The sequence below is a fragment of the Rhinopithecus bieti genome, unplaced genomic scaffold (genome assembly GCF_001698545.2).
Source record: "Rhinopithecus bieti isolate Rb0 unplaced genomic scaffold, ASM169854v2 scaffold_4781, whole genome shotgun sequence".
Taxonomy (NCBI): Eukaryota; Metazoa; Chordata; class Mammalia; order Primates; family Cercopithecidae; genus Rhinopithecus; species Rhinopithecus bieti.
In genome coordinates this window covers 5,247,056-5,266,112 of record NW_016805181.1, presented here as the reverse complement: position 1 = coordinate 5,266,112, position 19,057 = coordinate 5,247,056, and the positions used below count along the sequence as shown (strand labels likewise).

Here is a 19,057-nt window from a genome sequence, read left to right as displayed (position 1 = left end):
GGCTGCAGGGGACGCTGAGAAGCGGCGGGGCTGGCGCAGAGGGCGGGCGCCCGGGGCACGCGTTACCTTGGTCTTGCCCCCGCAGTGGCAGCACACGGTCCACAGGTACTTGAGCGTCCGCCAGAGCAAGATGATGAAGAGGCCCCCGAAGAAAGTAACCATGGAGGAGGCCAGGAAAGCCCACCACATGCGTTGGCCCCGGCTGTCGCACGGCACCTCCATGGTCACCGGGATGATGAGCGCATCCATCTTGGGCTCGTGGACCGAGGACGAGGAGGAAGAGGAGGAGGAAGAAGAAGAAGAGGAAGAGGAGGAGGAGGACGCGTCTAGGCTGAGATGGTTCGCGTGGATATTGCTACTCATTCTAAGACTGCTGCCTCCGCCGCCGCCGCCGCCGCCGCTGCTGCCGCCGCCGCCGCCGCCACCATTTGCCATAGCTAGCAACGGGCAGCCGGCGCAGGGGCTCGGGGGAGCTCCTCCCGCCGCCAGCGCCACCCCAAACACCCATCAACAGCCATATTGCTGCTACTGCTGCCGCCGCCGCCGCCGCGGAGCGCGGGAGGGGGGCGGGGAGGCGCCTGGGCTCGGGGCGCTGTGCGCGACCTGGCGGGGTGGCGAGATATATACAGCGAGCCGCCGGCCGCCCGCCCCCCCCGGCCGCCGGCCCGCCCGGGAGGGGGATGGAGAGCGCTGGCAGCTCCCCCTCCCGGCCCGCGCCCCGCTAGCCCCGGCTGCGCTGGCCCGAGCGCCAAGAGCGCAGGGGGGCGCCGCGGCCTCCGCGCCGGGGGTCTGTGCCGCCCCCGGGGCCCGCCCACACGGCTTCCGGCGCGCGGGCCCGGGTGTCCTCGCGCCGCGCCGCCGCCGTGCGCCAGCGGGTGTGAGCTGCGCTCGGCCGGGGACCCCCCTTCCCCGCGCGCCTCCTGCGCTGCTAACGAGCCGCTCTCTGCTTATTAGAAGACAACTCGTTAATAATGGATAATCGGCCCCCTCCGCCCTGGCGCCCCCGCGCCAGCCCTCCTCTCCTGGCTGCGCTCGGCTCCGGCTCCCCGCCCCAGTGCGCGCCCGGCCGCAGCAGGTTCACCGCGTCCGGCCGCCGGGCCGTGGCCGCCTGCTAGCCCATGCTCCCCGAACCCCCGAGTCCTGTCGCCACGCCTCTGAGCCCCTCGGCCTCCGCTCGCTCTTCCTCCTCGCCACCTCCGACTCCTCCTCGTCCCCGTCCTCGCCGTTCGAGCCTCTTCGGCGCGCGCCCCGCGCTCCCCGCAGCCGCCAGCAGCAGCAGCTGCAGCAACTGGAGCGGGCGCGGGCTCAGGACGCCCGAGGCGGGAGGGGAGGAGGCTCGCCGCGCTGGCTCGCCTGGGCTCCAGGCTGGGCAGGGGCGGGCAGGGCCCCTCGGCGGCGGCCCGGCACGCGCCCCTGACCCCAGGGCTCCAGGTAGAGCGCCCCCAGCCCAGGCGCAGGGCCAGGCGCCTCTCTCCAAGGTGCTGCGCCCCCAGCCGAGAGCGGTGGGGTACCCGGGGAGGATGGCGGGGCGCCCCGGTCAGGCCAGTTTTTTCCCAAAAGAGACCCCAGTGGGTAGGGGAGGAGTGCCAGCTGTCAACTGGATTCCACAGACTGAGCGCCCCAGGACCCTCGGGCTTCGGAAGTGAGGGGGACCCTACGCCAGGATATACGCAGCTACCCACCCCCTACTTCGCTCTTCTCCCTGCTTCCTATGTGCCCAATGTCTGGCGTGTGGCTGGAGGGCAGGGTCAGGAAGGCCGGTGGGTGGTCTGTGGCCTCTGACAGCAGCAGGTGGTTTCTCTCCTTTTTCCTTATTAGCAACAGAGGCTTCCCAAGAGAGAGTTGGCAGAGATGATCGGGACGACCTGACCTGGGGATGGTGCAGGCCCCAACAGACAACAGAGTTCCCTGAAAGGTTGCGTTCCTTTCATATAGTCTCAGACTCCATCCATCCTGTGAGGAGAGCAGATGGGGGAAGAGGGGCTCCAGACTTCATTCCGGCTCACCGTTCCCCATTTAGGGTCTTCCCTTCTCCGCGCTTAAGATGAAGAAGGAGTCCGTGTTTTTTCCGTAGCCTGTCTCCGTACACCACCAGGGGAATCCCCCTTCTGACACTTCCGGAAACTTTGCGACCCGTGGACACTGTCCCTCCTCGTGCTATCAGCTGGACCACAAGTTTTTCCAGGGCTAATTAAATCGAAGATGATCACGCTCTTCCCTCATTGCTGCAGTGGTTTCCCCAAAGTTTCCAGCTCATTAGTTTAAGCCTAATTGGAATTCTCAGGTTCCTTTCAGCCATGGAAAAGGCCCAAGTTAGCATCCTTAGCTTTACACCTGAGGCTGTCTCCGTGGGAGTCAGATCAGCCCTGCCCTTGTCCTTGGAAGTCTCTGGAAGGAAGAGTGAGCAAGGGAGGCTGAGCTGGGCAGAGAGGCTGCAGAGGATATTTGAAGTTTCTCTCTTGCTTGATTCAGAATACATTCGTTGGATTTAGGGTACACATCCACTAAGAAAGAATCAAGGCCAAAGTCAAAGGAGAAAATGGAATGAGGTGACTGTTATTGAGTATTTGGTTCTCAAAAAGCAGTGTATGTAAAAGGGAGCTGCAGAGAGTGTGCTCCAGAAAATGGAATTGTCTGAGCCTCCTCTCCATACCATCCCATGGTATCTCCAACCTCAGCCTCTGTTTTCAGCCACTCTGAATGCATCCCTGCCACACCAGACCCAAGCATGCAAAGGCCCTGGGCCTTTTCTGATAGGGGGCTGGGGGAGCGGGACCCAGAAGTGCTGTGGGGATGCACAGGAAGGTGACTGTGGCATTGAGGTTCCTTTATTTATTAGCCTTCTCAATGGCTGTACTTTGCTGCTTTTGTGCCTCAGCACATGCCAAGAAAGTTAAGGACATTCCTTAACTCAAGGCCAAGATTTGAAACTTAAAAATAAAACACCCAGAACATAGAAAGAGCAGCAAAGGATAGGACTGTCTCCCCAGTGGGATATGAAACCTCCAGAATGGATTCCCTCACCCACAAGACTGAAATTTTGCAAACCAGCAAATCCCCTCTGGGGCCTTCTTAGACATCACCTACAGCCTGGATTCCCCTGAAATGCCAGTCTGGGGGACTACTGGTAAGCAGATGATGGCTGTGACTTCCATCACCACAACTGCAGGATCCATAGCTTTTTCTCCTCCATCATCACCTTCATCACCTCAGCATCTTTGGAGAGGGTGCTGGGAGGCCCCTCAGATGCCATCTCCTGCTCTCTCCATCACCCCTGCCTCTGCTGATTGAAGCTTTTAGCAACTTCTGTGCTATCCAAAGCTTTTACTTAGTCAGGATTCATCAGAGACCCTCAGTGTTGAAGTCAATATCCTTCCCTTCCTACAATCCCCAGTCTCTCACCACCTCCGTGAATGGCCTGGCTGGTAGGCACTGAGAGAGTGCCACCATCCGTCAGAAATAGACATTCCCAGGCCTTTGCCCAGTTCCCTCTGGCCATTTCCACATTGTTCACAAACTTTTGCGCCACTTCCAGAAAAACTGGCACCTGGCATTACAAATTTAGGAAAAGGCTCTGCACAGATGGAACCTCAAACTTAAAAGGAACTTAGGTATCTTTGATTTGATGTGTTTCTTCATTTATACAATCAAAATAAAGCCAGAAACTTCCCTGCCTACCTCGAAGGGTTATATGTGAGGATGAAAAAGAAGGTTGGGCATGGTGGCTCATGCCTGTATCCCAACACTTTGGGAGGATGAGGCTGTCGGATCAACTGAGGTCAGGAGTTCAAGATCAACCTGGCAAACATGGTGAAACCCCATCTCTACTAATAATACAAAAATTACTGGGCATGGTGGCACATGCCTGTAATCCCAGCTACTCGGGAGGCTGAGGCACAAGAATTGCTTGAACCCAGGAGGCGGAGGTTGCAGTGAGCTGAGATTGCACCACTGCACTCCAGCCTGGATGACAGAGTGAATTGAAAGAAAGAAAGAAGAAGGAAGGAAGGAAGGAAGGAAGGAAGGAAGGAAGGAAGGAAGGAAGGAAGGAAGGAAGGAAGGAGGGAGAAAGAGAAAGAAAGAAAGAAAAGAAAGAAAGAAAGAAAGAAAGAAAGAGAGAGAGAGAAAGAAAGAAAGAAAGGAAAGAGAGAGAGAGAAAGAAAGAAAGAAAAAAGGAAAGAAAGAAAGAAAAGAAGGAAGGAAGGGAGGGAGGGGAGGGGGATGGGGAGGGAAAGGAGGGAGGCAGGAAGGGAGGGAGGAAGGAACAAAGGAAGGAAGGAAGGAAGGAAGGAAGGAAGGAAGGAAGGAAGGAAGGAAGGAAGGAAGGAAAGAAAGGTAGGAAGGAAATATTATACAGATCTTAACTGTAATTACTATGACCCCAAAAATGGACACCCAAAGTCTAACTAGATCTTCTGACCCCTGAGCTCATAATTGCATGTGCACATACCCCTATGCCATGCTGTCCACAGCATGTCCACAGCTAGGCTGTGGCCAGAGTCCAGGGCACAGCAGAGCCCCTCCAGCCTAAATGAGCTCTCTGACTACCCAACACTCATGCCCACTCCTTTTCTTGCCAGTCCCTGGACAGCCTTGGAAATGGGAAAGGTATAGAGAAGCACTATAAGCCCAGCACGTCTTCCCCTAATGTAGATGTGTCTGCAGGCTGGAAATTGAGGTTCAATTGCACAAGAACTGAAAGCCTCAACAAAAGTAGAAACTTTACCCTCTGTTCTGAAAACACCACGAGCCTTATTTTTATTTCTAAATTCATTCAAAAGCTTTCCAGAGAGAAGGGCAGCCTCTGTATCATGTGCATGTGTGTCTATAGCAGCTCTCAAAGCAAGTTAGCGGTTTCAAGCTTCTTAAGTATTCTAATCTGAACGACCCTAACTGATTTAAAAGAAATAAAAGGAAGTGCATAAACACACATACTAAAAAAGCAGAGGGACTAAAGTAAAAGCCAAGGAGAACGAAAAAGGTTATTTATTGAAATGTTGACCCAGCATCGCAATTAATGTGCAATGGATTTTCTTTTCCTCCAACCTGGACCTAGTTCCAATACTCTGATAGCAATCTTGGTGATTTTGCGATGGAGAGGCCAAGTGGTGACTCTTTAAATGATCTAGCGCCATCTGGTGGATTTTCCTGGCACATGACATTATTTCATGAATGTTCAAAAAAGGGGCTTAATTTAACAGTCTGAAATTTGAGATATGAAAATTCCAAAGAGGAAAACCCTGCTGGAAAAAAACTACAGGGAATAGGAAGGAGGCATGGATCAGGATGATGATGGTCCAAGGATACAAAAATTCAGTTAGACAGGAGGAATGATTTTAAGAGATCTAATTGTGCAACATGGTGATTACTGTGGATAACAATGTTTTGTATACTTGAAAACCTCTGAGAGATTTTAAGTCTTCTCATCACAGATAAATAAGTATGTGAGGTAATACATATGTTAATTTATTTAAGTTAGCCATGCCACAATGTATATGTATTTTGAAACATCACGTACACCATAGACACATAAAAATATGATAAAACAAACAACATCAACAAAACCCTACAGCTTCAACAATATGAATTATCTAATTACCACTCCTACCAGCATATAAACTGTTGTGGATGAAGGCAGCTAACAAAGTTCATATTATTACCATGACTTGATGTCAGATCTCAACTATTACTGCCACCAGTAACCCTGCCCTTCCTTGAATCACCACTGTGTTTTCTTTTAAAGTCAGCAGTATCCCTCTTTCTAACCACCCTTGGTCTTCACAGTCTGTTTATGAAGTAAAAAAGGGCAGTAGTGGCCGGGCGCAGTGGCTTACACCTGTAATCCCAACACTTTGGGAGGCTGAGGAGGGCAGATCACCTGATGTCAGGAGTTAGAGACCAGCATAGCCAACATGGCGAAACCCCATCTCCACTAAAAATACAAAAATTATCTGGGTGAGGTGGCGCATGCCTGTAATCTCAGCTACTCAGGAGGCTGAGACAGGAGAACTGCTTGAACCAGGGAGATGTAGGTTGCAGTGAGTCAAGATTGCACCACTGTACTCCAACTGGCAACAGGATGAGACTCTGTCTCAAAAAAAAAGGGGTCTTTAGCTATTTTCCACCTTCAAGTGGGAGAAAACTGGACTTAGATCTGTCAGGTTACTTGGCGAGTGACAAGGAAAGTCTGTTACTCTCAAGTGATTTGTCCCTCATTGTAATTTATAATCTGGAGGAGTGGACTTAGAGAACAAGCTTTTCAGGTGCTTGTATGTTTATAGATATTTTTATTATTTAACTTCTGGCTTGTAATAATTCATAATGTATAAAACTTTGGAATATATAAGTTTTCATATAAGCTTCAAGTCAGTGACAAGAAAAAAATATGTCCACCTAGAATCTTACCACCCTAAAATAACCATTATTAATATTTTATATATTTCTCTCATAACTTTTCTTGGGTGTGTATTTCTGCAAAATTAGGATTAGATTAAACATCTAACTTTTATCCTATTTTCCCTTAATATGAAATTGTTAGCATTTTCTCTATGTCATTAAATATCATGGAAAACACTATTTTAAAAAATGATAGTTGAATAACATTTCAGTAGATGGCACACTCCTGCATTTAGATGATTCCAAAGTTTAATATGTTTTAAAATAAGTTAGAAAACTGTGTGCAAATGACTTCTAGTTGTCAAAAAAGATGTCCAGAAGATTTCCACTGACATGCTTCCATCCTGGCTCCAGCGCCTCGGGAGAGCAGGTATGTGTAGGAAAGAGGTGCCTGTGGCAGTCAGTCTGGCTATGGGATACTTCCCAGCCCTGCCCCAGGTCACCGGCCTCAGATCGGCCAATTGTGATGAAGAAGTTTTGAGCCAGGGCATGTTACCTGCAAAGTAATTCTCTTCTTTTCTAACACATCAAAGCCAGTGTGTTTTGAGAAAATAATGCTGTGGTCTCATCGCATCCTCCTCAATCATTGCGCCACCTGCCTGCCAAGACACAAACTTGCAAGAACATCATCATTCCCCAAAGGACATCCATGGCTAGGTCAAAGAAGGCACAGCTCATGGACAATGCCTTGCCTAGAATTCACCTTTCACCACCATTCTGCAGGACTTCCACAATAACGATTCTGCAGATTCCTGTCTCCCTTTCCTCTCTGTGATCAGTGTCACCATTCCCCCAGCAGAACACCACTACTGTGGGCCTTGCCTCTGGGAGGTAGGCAGGGCAAAACTTAGTCCACCCATTTTTGCTGGTGGGAGAAGAAGGCACCGAAAGGGAAAAGATTTTCCTCAGTGCTACACAACTTGTCTTCCTGACTGACAGACAAAAGGCTTTCTAATCCTTTTCTTAGAGTATTCCTGATTTAATCTTTGCAAAAGCTCTAGTTCAATGCCTGGGCAATCCAGGACTTGACTTCTTACTCCTAGTGCTCCAAAATAATCCAATGACCACAACCTAAGGGACTGTGCAGATGAAGCAAGGGACTTACTCCTGCCTCTTCCTGGTAGCTTTTGCAACATTTGCAAGTAAGGACAATGCTGAGATCATCCTTCCCACTTACAAACACTCTTGGGAATAAGGAGAGAAGTCAGGAAGTACAACATCCCTAAGAGTTTCATTTACTTCCAATTCTGACTTGCTTTCCTTGTGTCTGCTTTTGTCATAATGTTCTCCAAAACAAGGTCCCTTTGTTTCAGGAAAATAAGTCATTCTACCAAAAAAAATTAATGCACTTCTATGTTCATCACAGCACTATTCACAATGGCAAAGACATGGAATCAACCTGAATGTCTGTCAATGGTGCATTGGATAAAGGAAATGTGGTACGTGTACACTGTGGAATACTATGCAACCAGGAAAAAAATCATGTTCTTTGCAGCAACATGGTTGCAGCTGGAGGCTGTTATCCTAAGTGAATTAACACAGAAAGAGAAAACCAAATATCCCATGTTCTCACTTATAAGTGGGAACCAACTCTCGGGTTCACACAGACGTAAAGATGAGAACAATAGACTCACACTGGGGACTCCAAAAGGAGGGAGGGAGGGAGGGGAGCAAGGACTGAAAAGCTGCCTGTTGGACACTGTTCACTATCTGGATGGCAGGATGAATAGAAGCACTAACCTCAGCATCCCATGATATACCCTTGTAACAAACCTGTACATGCACCCTCAAATCAAAATAAAATGGAATTTTTTTAAAAGCCCTTTGTTTCACAGTGGCCCCCTGGAAGATGCATCCCTTTTTCAGCCTTGGTATCCCACAGCTGCCAAGCACCCTGCTTCCCAAAGATGAGACAATCATTTGATGGTTTAAAAAATTATAAACCATGATGCTTTTATGAGAGGTAAGGCTCTTTCTGTGAAACCAGGAAATTCTGCTTTTGCTATATTTTTGCAAAGACAAACTTTTTTTTTTTCAGAGCAGGAGTGAAAGTTTATTTAATAGCTATAGAACAGTAAGGAAAGGAAGGAAAGGAAAGAAAAGAAGGAGAGTACAACTTGGAAGAGGGTCAAGTGGGCAGCTTGAGAAACCAAGTACATAGCTTGACCTCTTGACTTGGGGTTTCTTATGGTTTGGCTGTGTTCCTACCCAAATCTCCTCTTGAATTATAACTCCCTCCCGTAATTCCCACATGTCATGGGAGGGACCCGGTGGGAGGGAATTGAATCATGAGGGCGGGTCTTTCCCATGCTGTTCTCATGACAGTGAATAAGCCTTATGAGATCTGATGGTTTTATAAAGGGGAGTTCCCCTACACAAGCCCTCTTGCCTACTGCCGTGTAAGACATGATGTTGCTCCTCATTCGCCTTCCGCCATGATTATGAGGCCTCCTCAGCTATGTGAACTGTGAGTTCATTAAACCTCTTTCCTTCATAAATTACACAGTCTCAGGTATGTCTTTATTAGCTGCGTGAGAACAAACTAAATACAGAGTTTTATACATTGGCCTACTTCCAAGATCTTGCCTTACCCTTCCCCACTCCTGAGATCTTATTGGGAAGCTGTTGCTCAGTTTCAGCTGTTTTATATCTGTTCTGAGACTGCTGTTCCCTGGCACTGGCTGTGACAAATTATTACTTTAGAGAAACAGTTAACCCCCTGACCATCACCTGATGGTCCCCCAACACTCCTGGTGTGTTGCGGGGAGCCCTCTCCTGCCTTGCTCATACCTGACTGGCTACCTACTGTAACACTTCCCCCTTCAAGAGTCCAAGATCCTAAATCTTTGGGGGAAAATGGATGAAGGTCAGTCTTCTCCAACTTCTTCCTGCTGACAGAGGGGCGGTGGTGGTTCTATGGGTCTTGGCCTCTTGCTAGCTGTCAGGGCTGACTTGGCTCCATGAATTGGTGAAAGTGGTATCCAGCCAGGTCCAAGGGAGACAGGGGCAGGATTGTGCCTCTGACGTGTCCCACTGATGGACAATCTCGAGGTCCCCTGTGGAAAGGTGACTCTTGAATATTGAGAGGACAATATTCCTCACTGAGGATCATCTGGAGCTTGATGGCTCTTCCCCTTAAAGAGGAACCTCAGATCTTTCAGGGCCTTGCAAGTGTATTCAGGAGCTGAGGGCGTTGCTTCCAGCTCTGCTGTCCTGAAACCTTTTCACGGCTTCACTTGGGTGTGTTGTATCCAGCTGGCAATCTCTGGTACTTTAATGGCTGTGGGGGTAGATAATAAAACAGTGAAGGGGTCCTTCCAGAACAAAAACCCAATCTAGCAATGTCCTGTAAAGAAATAAGCCATAAATATAGAACAATGAACTGGTTTCTGGGTTCAAGAGGGAAGTTCAGTAAAAGTCCTAGTAGAAGGTACTTGCCATGTTTCAGCAGAATGCTGTTAGAGTTCCAGAATGTAAGAAACATCATTCTAAGAATGCTGCCTGGAGCCAGGAAGGAGAGGTAGATCCTCACCTTTGGCTAGAACCTGAGTTATTGAGTCTCCCACCAGGGCGATTTCCCCAGTGGATTTTGCATGGCCATCTGACTAATCAGAAAGAGAGCTGAAGGTGGGAGAGACCCTGCCATCTGCCTGGCCATTCTAGAAAGTCCAAACAAAGAGAAATTACCTCCGGTTTCTCTGGGCACTGCAGCCACTACGATTTGGTAGCATCCACAGAGTGCCTCACCAGCTCTTTCTCCCTGAGGACCTCTGACATGGGCTTATTTAAGCACAAACTTTAGATGCTTCCAGAAAGATGGCTTGCCTACAGCACTGTGCAGCTGGAACAGGGAGACTATTAGAGGCAGACACTGTCCAGCATGTGGCTCAAACCTCCCTTCAGAGAAAGCCTCTGTGAGCACCAGGACACTGTGCAAAATGCATTTTCTGCAAGATGCTACACTGGATTGAAAGCGTGCAAAAACATCCTTTTGGTTATCTATAAATCTCATTTTGTTCTTCTCTCCTAATAACAAAATCGAAAGCTGTAAGTTGAACAAAGCAACCCACAAACTGCTCTAGCAGCCCTGGGAACTCCCTGGTGATATATGGTCATCGGCTTAAAGCTTTTCATTTGACTTGCTCTTGGCTCTTCTGTCAAGATCTGTCTTGGCGACACTCTACTGAGATAGATGGGTTGGTATGCATAAGTGGCTTTTATTTCAGAAGGTAATACATATTCTATTTAAAGTACAATGGCCCAGAAGGGAATTCCAGCCCCTTTATCATTAGTGTAGAAATTCAATGGTTCATAATCTGGTAGCTCATTGAAATGACTTTTCATTAACTTCAATGGTTCATATTGTGGTGGCCCATTGAAACGACATTCCATTAAATTCAGTGGGGGATATTATTTGAGTCAGAACCAATCTACAGACTAAATAGAATGCGGGCACACATCGCACTGCCCCGAGGGCTCATTCGGCTCTGTCTTCCCTGGGTCTTCCATGAAGACTGGTGAGATCAGCACTGCCTAGGAGCTCAGATGGTAGGCAAAGAAAAAGCACGTAGGCAGGGCATGCGCTTCCTTCTAGGGGAATAATAGTTGAGGCCAGAGACCATCGTGGGCACTTTACATGTCCCAAAATTCAATGCACACATTTCCCTAATACTTATATCGCCATACTGCCTTTTCAATTACTTACTAGTATTTGTCTTCAATAGACTACCTTTATTTACCTAAATTTATTTCAAAAGGAAATTCTATACCACTATCTTCATGGAAAACCAGCATCACTGTAAGTAGCAGGTAAATAAATACAGTAGTCTCCCTTATCTGCAGGGCATACATTCCCAGAACCCCCCTGGATGCCTGAAGCTGCAAATGGCACCAAACTCTACACACAGTATATACTAGTTTTTCCATCTGATAACCGAGAGCACTGCTAAGGGACTAATAGGCAGGTAGTGGGTGGTGCATACACTGGACAAAGGAATGATTTATGTCCCAGCCAGGATGGAGCAGTTGGCAAGAGATTTCATCACACTACTCAGAATGACAGCAGTTTAAAACTTATGAATTGTTTATTTCTGGAACTTTCCATTGAATATTTTTGGACCGTGGTTGACCACAGGTAACTGAAACTGCAGAAAGCAAAACCTCAGATAAGAGGGGGACTACTGTAATAAAAAATAAAATAAAAATAAGTAACAAATCAAAATATAAATACATTAGAAATAAATAGAAGGCAAGTGTAAATGTAAACATAATAAATGGAAACAATGCTATAAAATCAGAGCTTGCTGTTTTCAGATGAAAGCCCTCCATCTGAAGCCTAGAATCCCTTTGGTAACAGAAGTTGGTAAGTGTTGTAGAGATGTTCCAGGCACACTGACCATCTCCGTGGCAATCAGGTTAGAGAGGGAATTGGACAGGGCATGACTTTCCCACTGAGTGCCAAGACCAGAGTATAAGCTCAAATCATCCTTTGTACTGCGTGAGGTCAAGCAGCCTGCCTTTTGGGAAGCACTACTTTCCTACTCGTTTTAATTCTTACATGAGGCTGGGCGCGGTGGCTCATGCCTATAATCCCAGCACTTTGGGAGGCCCAGGCGGGTGGATCACCTGAGGTCAGGAGTTCGTGACCAGCCTGGCCAACATGGTGAAACCCCGTCTCTACTAAAAAACTACAAAAATTATCTGGGTGTGGTGGCAGGCACCTGTAATCCCAGCTACTTGGGAGGCTGAAGCAGGAGAATTGCTTGAACCCGGGAGATGAAGGTTACAGTGAGCCGAGATCACGCCACTGCACTCCAGCCTGGGCGACAGAGTGAGACTCTGTCTCAAAAAAAAAAAAAAAGAAAAGAAAAAAACTTACACCATCTCATAAAGTATCACCCCCACTACACAGATGTTAAGTAAGCAACTTGTCCAAAGTCACACACAGAGTGACTCAAGGTCAGTGCACAGCATTATCAGGGGTCACCCAGACCTCTGACCCCACCGCCATCTGGACCATTATAATTCTAGAAGGAAAAACACATTACAGACTTTGTCTGACTTTCTCTTTTTAGAGTGAGGGAAGTGCAGCCTACAGGTGTTTAATTACCTGCCCAAAGCCTCTTTGCTTTCCAGCGACTGAGTTGAGGTTAGAATCCTTATCTGGTGTGCTTTCTGTCCTCTCAAAGGCCACCTGGCCAGCAGAAGAGCCTGTTGGGAACCAGGCAGGTGGTAAAGTCTCCTCACCATCCTCCTTTCTGCTCCCAGCAGGCGTAGGAAATCCTTTCTTGCTGACCTTTCTTTCAAATGCTAATCTGCGCCTCTGAGGCTCATGGGGCCCTTTCCCCCATTGGGAGCCCCACTGCCAAGTGAGCCCGTGGCTGTGAATCAGCACAGAGAGCTTCAGAAGCCCCTCACTGCTGGGGGGCATGCAGGGAGTAGCCCCATGGCATCTGCGCCTTTGCACACCCTAAGGGGCCAGGGCACCCCATTAGCCCAGGAGATGCCCGGGCAGGAGGCTTTAAACTCAGCAGGTGCACCTCACAGCTCCTCAGTCTCAGACACAGCCTGAGGCCAAGACAGAAGCTGTGAAGAAGCTCTGTTGGGTGAGCCCTGGGAAGCAGACAAACCAGGACATTTGGAGGCCCCAGGAGGCTGGCAGGGGTGAGGGAGAATGGCAGGTGCAGGTGCCATACTGCACCTTTGGGAAAAGCAAAGGTGGTGGGGTGGGCGAGTCAAGTTATGAGAAAGCTCACAGATACAAAAGAGGGGGCATGAGAGAAGAAGTGGGAGGACAGAGAAAAAGAAGGAAGAAAAGAAGTAAAAAATAAAAGGAAAGAGAGAAAGAAGAAAAAGAAAGGAAGGAAGGAAGGAAGGAAGGAAGGAAGGAAGGAAGGAAGGAAGGGAAGGAGGGAGGGAGGGAAGAACAGACATAGGGAGACCTAAGAAACAAGGCAGAGAAAGGGACATCACCTGCCCAAGCCAGTGGCCTCTTCTGGGTTGTTCCACTTCCCTAGCAAAGCACAGAGATATTATGCCTGTAATATAATGGGGTCCAAAGTGCCAACAGTAAGAAACAAGTACACTCCCATTAAAGGAAAGGCACAGGATCCTGGTGGCAAATTTCTGACAAGTGAGCTCCCCAGCCCCAACACACATACACATACACACACACACACACACACACACACACACACACACACACATAGGACTGTCTCCTTTCCCAGGAGGATACATGTTTGAGATGCTGGGTGTACCTGCAAAGCACAGGCCTGGGAAGCCCCTCCAACACAGATGGTCCTGTCTTACAAATTTCAGGGTTTGTGCTCATTGGAAGGGAGCCTAGACTTGTGTGTAGGAGGTGGGGACAAGGGCAGAATCCCCTTCATTGTGTGTTCTCTTCTCATCACCAAGAAGAGTATTAATCATATTAGGAGTCAGCAGAAACAAACGAGAAGAAGCTGCACATGGCCAGCCAGTGCTTCCCATCCCCATTAGTGGCCTGCGGGAGGCACTTTCTATGGGAATCCCAGCCAGCCCAGCCTCCTTGCAGGACAAGGGTCCAGGACACTGGTCTCTCCAGCTGACTGCACAGGGCTTTAAAGCCAAGGACGAGGCAGGGGAGGAGAAGGTCTCAGTGTAATACATTCTATTCTAACCTCCAGGGCTCAGCTCCTCAATTCTACAAAGAAAAAAATATTAGCCGTTTATTAGGTAAGTATTTATTAAGCACCTACCATGTGCTTTGTGCTATTGGTGATTTCTATAAACAGGGTTTGCCCATCCACAGCAGCTCTCCCCACCACATGGGAGGGTCCCTGGAGGATCAACCACATGGATTAAGTATTTCACACCATGGGTCAATGGAAGTGCCAGCTCAGCCCTGAAGTTGCTGCATGATTCCACTCTGGAGTTCCACGGAGCTGGGATCCAATTTCAGCTCTCCTCCTCTCTCAGGCTGCAGGCTGTGGGTTAGGTTTCTTAGCCTCTTGAATTTGAGTTTTCCCATCTATACAGTAAGGAGAATAACAGTGCCTTCTCAGTGAGTTGGTGTGAGGATTGAATGGAAGAATCCAGGTAAAGTTCTTAGTTAGCACAGTGCCTAGCATATGGTGTCCTTTCGTTGGCCTTTGCTACTATTAATGAAGGCAGAAGTGTGATTATGCAAACCTGTACCCACTTTCTCTGAGTCTCCATCCTCTGATGTATACCACAAGGTACTCCCTCCAACCCCTTTAGTTTGAAGCCGTGCTATTCTTGTCTTTGCTCCCCTATCTCAACCCAGGAATGATGATACTGACCTTTGTTTGGTGTTCAGTGCTGTCTCTCCTTCCTGTGATGGAAGGACTGTTCTATCGTTTTCCCCCTTCCAGAACCTGTTCTCATTTCCCTTCTCCCAAGGCCAGTTACAGCCTCTTGTCTCAAGAATGTATATCTTAACAATGAAAATCCTCACAGACTCATAAGCAAAACATCTTGGAGAGGACATCTTAGAGAAATGAGGTACCTTTCCAGTAATGGGAATGAGGATATTTGGTGTCTTTCTGTGGGTCTTTCATGTCATCAACAAACACAAGTGTTTGTTAGGCATCTATTACACACACACAAATATATTAATTACCATGATTTAAAAAGGGAGAAGATACAAAACCTCAACTCAAGATGAAAAAGATTCCTAAAGATAAAGGTTCATTGAATATGAATTCACAATTCAAAATTTCAAAACCCATGAAGAAATAATCACATTATGAGCAAATGTCAATAAATAGAAAAAAGCAAAATCAGGTAAGACTGCCAAGAACTTGAAGTAAATGAATAATATGATAGAGACCACAAAACTGGTAAGCGTAAAATTATTAGACATAAAGGAAGGAATATGAAATGTAAACAACACAACAGAAAATAAACAGATTTGGAAAATAACCAAACAGAACTTATGGAAATCCTTTTATGACCACAGAAATTTTAAAACTCAGCAAGTAGGACAAATAGCAGATTAGACTCACTTGGACTATAACAATTAGGCCAATAAAAATAGATCTAGAAACATAATCAGAATGTAGTATACAGAAAGAAAATGATGGAAATAAGAACACAGGCATGGCTCTTATTTCTATCACAGAATAGAATGAAAATAGGGCCAGGCACAGTGGCTCACACCTGCAATCCCAGCATTTTGGGAGGCCAAGCAGGCAGATCACTTCAGGTCAGGAGTTTGAGACCAGCCTGGCCAACATAGTGAAACCCTGTCTCTACTAAAAATACAAAAATTAGCCATGCATGGTGGTGGGTGCCTGTAATCCCAGCTACTTAGGAGGCTGAGGCAGGAGAATTCCTTGAACCTGGGAGGCAGAGGTTGCAGTGAGCTGAGATCGTGCCCACTGCACTCCAGTCTGGGTGACGGAGCACAACTTTGTCTCAAAAACAAAAAAAAAGAATGAAAATAGAATGAGAAAATCTACCATACACCTAATGAGAGTTCCAAACAAAGGTGATGGAGAACGGGGAGAAGCAAGAATCGGAGATAACGGCTGAGAAGTAAAAAACAAGAATTCATACATTCGTGATGCCAAAAGTTTTAAGTAAAATAAATAAAAACCCACTTTTACATGCCTTATAGAGAAATCATAATTCACCAAAGCCTAAGAATAAAATATTTAAAGTAACAAGAGAGAAAGGAGAGACTACCTACAGAGGAATGACAATTAGACAGTCAGCTTCTCAACAGAAACAACTGAAACAAGAAACAATGAAACAAGATCTTCAAAGAACTAAGTGAAAATTACTGTCAACCTAGAACAGTAGGCTGAACACAAAATAAAGTGTTTTTAGACAAATAAAGGCTAACAGAATCTGTTACCAACAGACCCTCCCTGAAAGAATTTCTAAAGGATAAACTTCAGGAGAAAAGAAACTGAACCCAGAAGAGTAATAAAGAAGCACTGAAGAGCAAAGATGATGATTACCATATAGATAATACTAAACAAGCACTGATTTCTAAAACAGCAAAAATATTAATAACGATAATTTTGATCAGTACCAAAACAAGATGGAACTAAAATATTAGACAGCAGTAACATGCTAGATAGGGACTGTTACATCACAGTTAAGGCATATCAAGATTCCTAGATTGTTTGTAAGGCAATAGAGGTATGAATTAACTGGATATTGTTAAGTAAACATCAAAAGTTTAGGGGTAGCCACTGAAAGCATAAAAATGAAATATATAGCTTCCAGCCGGGCGTGGTGGCTCACGCCTGTAATCCCAGCACTTTGGGAGGCCGAGGTGGGCGGATCACGAGGTCAGGAGATCGAGACCATCCTGGCTAACACAGTGAAACCCCGTCTCTACTAAAATACAAAAAATTAGCTGGGCGTGGTGGCGGGCACCTGTAGTCCCAGCTACTCAGGAGGCTGAGGCAGGAGAATGGCGTGAACCTGGGAGGTGGAGCTTGCAGTGAGCCGAGATTGTACCACTGTATTCCAGCCTGGGCAACAGAGCAAAACTTTGTCTCAAAAAGAAAAAAAAAAAAAGAGAGAAATATATAGCTTCCAAACCAGGGAGGGATAGAAAGGGAAATAAAGACAGAAAAGAAAAGTCAGCCAGGCACAGTGGCTCATGTCTGTAATCCCAACACTTTGGGAGATGAGGCAGGCAGATCACCTGAGGTTGGGAGTTTGAGACCAGCCTGACCAACATGGAGAAACCCGCCTCTATGAAAAATAAAAAATTAGCCAAGTGTGGTGGCACATGCCTGTAATCCCAGCTACTCAGGAAGCTGAGGCAGGAGCATCGCTTGAACCTGGGAGGCGGAGGTTGTGGTGAGCTGAGATCGTATTGCACTCCAGCCTGGGCAACAAGAGCAAAACTCTGTCTCAAAAAAGAAAAGAAAAGTCAGGGAAAGCAGTATAAAGCAAAGTAAACAGAACTGAATAAAATAAAATGCTATACAATAAATAAATGCAATATATTCAAACATATCTGAAGCTGCAGTAATTGTAAATAGATTCAATTCACCAATCAAATGAAGAACTTCATTGTTTAGCAATGTGCTATTTCACAGAAACATACCTGTACATTAAAGACTCTGAAAAGGACGGGGAAAAGATGTAGCAGACAAATTGTAACCAAAAGAAAGCAGTGTAACTGTTTTAATACCAGACAAAAGAGACTTCAGAAATAACTAGAAGTGACCTAAGTACAATGGTAGGTAGAGAAGGAGAGTCTTTGAAAGCAGAGAGAACTTCATGAGCAAAGACATCAAGGGAGAACGATCCCTAACAAATTTTACCAGATCAAGTTCAAATATGGGTCAAAATAGAGAAGCTTCTTCATTGTAACATTATGCTTTGTTATTTTTTAATGTATATTTTTGAGCATGTAGGCACCAGACACCATACTAACTATTCTATAAATTATTTCTACTCCTCAAAAAAATCTCACAATGCAGATGTTTTATTATTCAGTACAATTTTGGTTATAGAAAACTGAAACCCAGTTTGAATCAGTCTGAGTTAAAAATAAGAACAGATGGGTCTCCCACTAGAAAAAACCCATAGAAGGAAGGACATCGTTTGGGCAAAGTTTGGATCCCATGCCCACTCTCCAGCTCATCACGGAGTTCAGGAGGACAGGCCAAGCTTGGGTCAAGTGCCTGAAGTGTGGGGTGTTACAATTAAAGAAAAAAAAAAAAACCCCACGATTGATGTAGGGAAGTAGTGCTTCTCCTAAAGTAGAGGACTGGCAAAAACAATCAGTTCCACAAGAGTAGACTGTATTATTCTCATTTTATAAATGAGGTCTCAGACTCAGAGGCCAAGGGACTTGTCCAAAGCCCCAAGCACCTACATGGCAGAGCTGATGGGAAACCAGGCTTTTTCCTCTAAAATGCTGAACTTTTTCTCCAAGCTTGAACACAGAACTTTGCACAGAATTAAGTTCTCAAGATATATGCTAATTCATTATTTTAAAGGACTTACAGAATATAAAGACAATTGATCATTTTCTTTATAATCATTAAAAGATTTGGAACAAGGAACTTGTTTCTAAAGCCAACAACTCTAAAGCATATGGGTCCTCCCAACGACCCTCCACAGACACCCCAATAAACTTGGCATCATAGATCCTCCTGCTTAGAACTCCTTTGCATTGATAGTTTATACTGTGCAGTTCAGCCCTAATAGCTTGTCCAGGTCTAGCACCTCCCTTTCTCCTCCACAACACCCAAATCAGCCACTAGTAGATGTTTAAATGATTGGCTCCAACACTTTAACTCATGAACCCATCTGGAAAATTGATGAAATCTATGGGCTTCCACCCTCAGGAAAAGGGAGAATCAATGCCTATGTGCACATATACACACACTTTCATCAACTCTGCAGGTCCCTGAAACTTTCCAGGAATGCCTGGGAGTTAAGAACTTCCTCAGCAAGAAGGGAATAGAACTTAGTACCCCCAAGAGATAGCATTGGGAGGCTATTCAATCAACTCAGAAAGATTGGGGCCAATTCATGTGTGACTATCTTAAATGGTCAAGAAGTGCTAACCCATAAAAGGGAGCACATTTCATAGTTAGCTGCTGCCTGTGTGGATCCCATTCAGCTCCAATTTTAAAATACCAGCTGAGTGCCACTATGTGCCAGGTACTCTGCTGGATACAAA

The 19,057-nt window shown here is 46.4% G+C and overlaps 1 protein-coding gene across 13 annotated transcripts in view; it reads right to left on the bottom strand.

Moving 5' to 3' along the window:
- The window catches only part of KCNMA1 (potassium calcium-activated channel subfamily M alpha 1), a 767,391-nt gene extending 766,661 nt beyond the window's left edge, over positions 1-730 (bottom strand). For 7 of the 13 annotated variants that reach the window (XM_017871448.1, XM_017871449.1, XM_017871438.1 and 4 more), the window contains exon 1: positions 67-730. In XM_017871448.1, the coding sequence (XP_017726937.1) occupies positions 67-435 (369 nt within the window). In that variant the 5' untranslated portion in view covers positions 436-730. The remainder of the gene's footprint in view (positions 1-66) is intronic. The other 6 variants (XM_017871439.1, XM_017871441.1, XM_017871443.1 and 3 more) reach the window with 1 other exon arrangement.
- Between the last annotated feature and the right edge of the window lie 18,327 nt (positions 731-19,057).